The 1,736-nt window shown below is 44.2% G+C and overlaps 1 protein-coding gene across 1 annotated transcript in view; it reads left to right on the plus strand.

Annotated features, from left to right (window-relative positions):
- NCF2 (neutrophil cytosolic factor 2) overlaps nucleotides 1-1,736 on the plus strand; it is a 37,906-nt gene that overhangs the window by 29,019 nt on the left and 7,151 nt on the right. The window contains exon 14 of the mRNA XM_019501745.1: nucleotides 1,470-1,635. Within this exon, the coding sequence (XP_019357290.1) occupies nucleotides 1,470-1,635 (166 nt within the window). The remainder of the gene's footprint in view (nucleotides 1-1,469; nucleotides 1,636-1,736) is intronic.

A 1,736-nucleotide genomic window follows, 5' to 3' on the forward strand; every position in this document is an offset into this window, starting at 1 on the left:
ACACTTGCACTCAACCAGGGAAGACCTAGCTCTGACGAATGCAAAAACAGAGGGTGTATCTCCGACACTGCAGGAAGTTGCACAATTCTCACAAGTGCAGTAGCAGCCGTAAAGAGATATTCAGACCCTTGAGAACATGCACTGAAAAACCTAAATAGGACAAGTTAAGAACAGTGACAGAAACAATGCAGGTGGACAGGTTTCTCTACAAACACTTGTTACACGAGTGGGGCTGTGGGGAGGAAGCTATTTATACTTAGTCACTCAAAGTGGCTCACTTAGGCAGGCAGGCTGTGCTACTTATAAGGGAGGGCTCTTTGCAGGGATCATAGCTCTATTCGTCCTCATGCCCTGTAGATAAACCTCACAATTGAGAGACAGCTGGTGAACACTAGGAGCTTTCACTTTGCTGTTTTTGACTGATGAGAAGAGACGCTTTCAAGCCATGGATGTTTCTCTCAGCCAGTGTTCCTGCAGCAGGAGCCTAAGCATGAGTTTATGGCTTCTGAATGAAAGTAAACCTGAGTAGAGGGCAAAAATCCCACTTGCAATACTATGCACTTTTCCTTACCGCCTCTGATGCATGGCTCCCAACTCATGTGGACGCATGTAATACCCCACTGCTACCTTTGACATCACTTAGCTATTGCATCCGTCACTGACATGCTACTTGTCTTAAGACTGCTTTATGGTGTGCAACAAAGTGGCATCTAAATGAAATTGCTGAGCTGAAAGTTTGGGTAAATAGAAAAGGGTTGTCAACTCAATGGTCACAAAAAGCCTCAGATCTTAATAATGCATTGCATCCCCAAGATGAAACTGGGGGGGGGGTGCTTCTGGCCACAGGGAGGACCAGATTCACCACTGACAGAGGAGTGAGCACTACAGCTTGCAGCTTCCTTCGCATTTCTGGAAGAGCTTCCCACTGAGCCTGACAGGGCTCGTAGCAAGCTGTTTTAGATTTGGAATCAAGGACATAGCCAGGTTCAAAAGTAACCTAAACACTGACTTTCCTCCATAGCGACTCCTGGTATCATGCTGAGAGTCAGTTTTCAGAAGCAGTCATTTTGGGAACTTGATAATGTACCGTATTTAAAAAATGGTACCACAACTAACTGGACAGCAGTACTGGATACATGCACTAAGGAAAGAATGAGCTTGTTCCGTTCAGTTTTAAAAACTCTCATTACCCCCTTCTTACACAAGTGCAGGCTTAGCTCTTTTAGCAAGACGCATGAAAAAATGAATCCATTGCCCAAGAACCATGTAGTGGGGAAAGTCTGAATGGACCATAACATATTGGCCTGAAGGGTCTTAGAAGAACCATACTTCCTTCACTTTGACACAAGTAAATTTACAGTCAGACAGACTTGATCATTCCCTCAGCAAGATTCAGTTGCCCACTTTCTTAAAGAGTTACCAAAGAATAAAAAGTGAAAGGGATCTTAAAAGACTATTTTCTCTATTAGGGAGATCAAGATTTTCCGGGAGATGGCAAAACAGAGGAAGCTACCCAGAAAGCAACATCAGAAGAGGAATTAGCAAACAGAGTAGTAGCGCAATACAGTTATGAAGCCACCCAGCCAGAGGACCTAGAATTCCAGGCAGGAGATGTGATACTCATCCTATCCAAAGGTAACTATATTCTTGTGGCATTGACATGCAATACTCCTTGTAAGAGCACTGGCCAGATTTCAGGGTACCTGCAGGAGCTTCCACTTACTTTGATAGGAACT

The sequence above is a fragment of the Gavialis gangeticus genome, unplaced genomic scaffold (genome assembly GCF_001723915.1).
Source record: "Gavialis gangeticus isolate Ggan-Ray unplaced genomic scaffold, GavGan_comp1, whole genome shotgun sequence".
Taxonomy (NCBI): domain Eukaryota; kingdom Metazoa; phylum Chordata; order Crocodylia; family Gavialidae; genus Gavialis; species Gavialis gangeticus.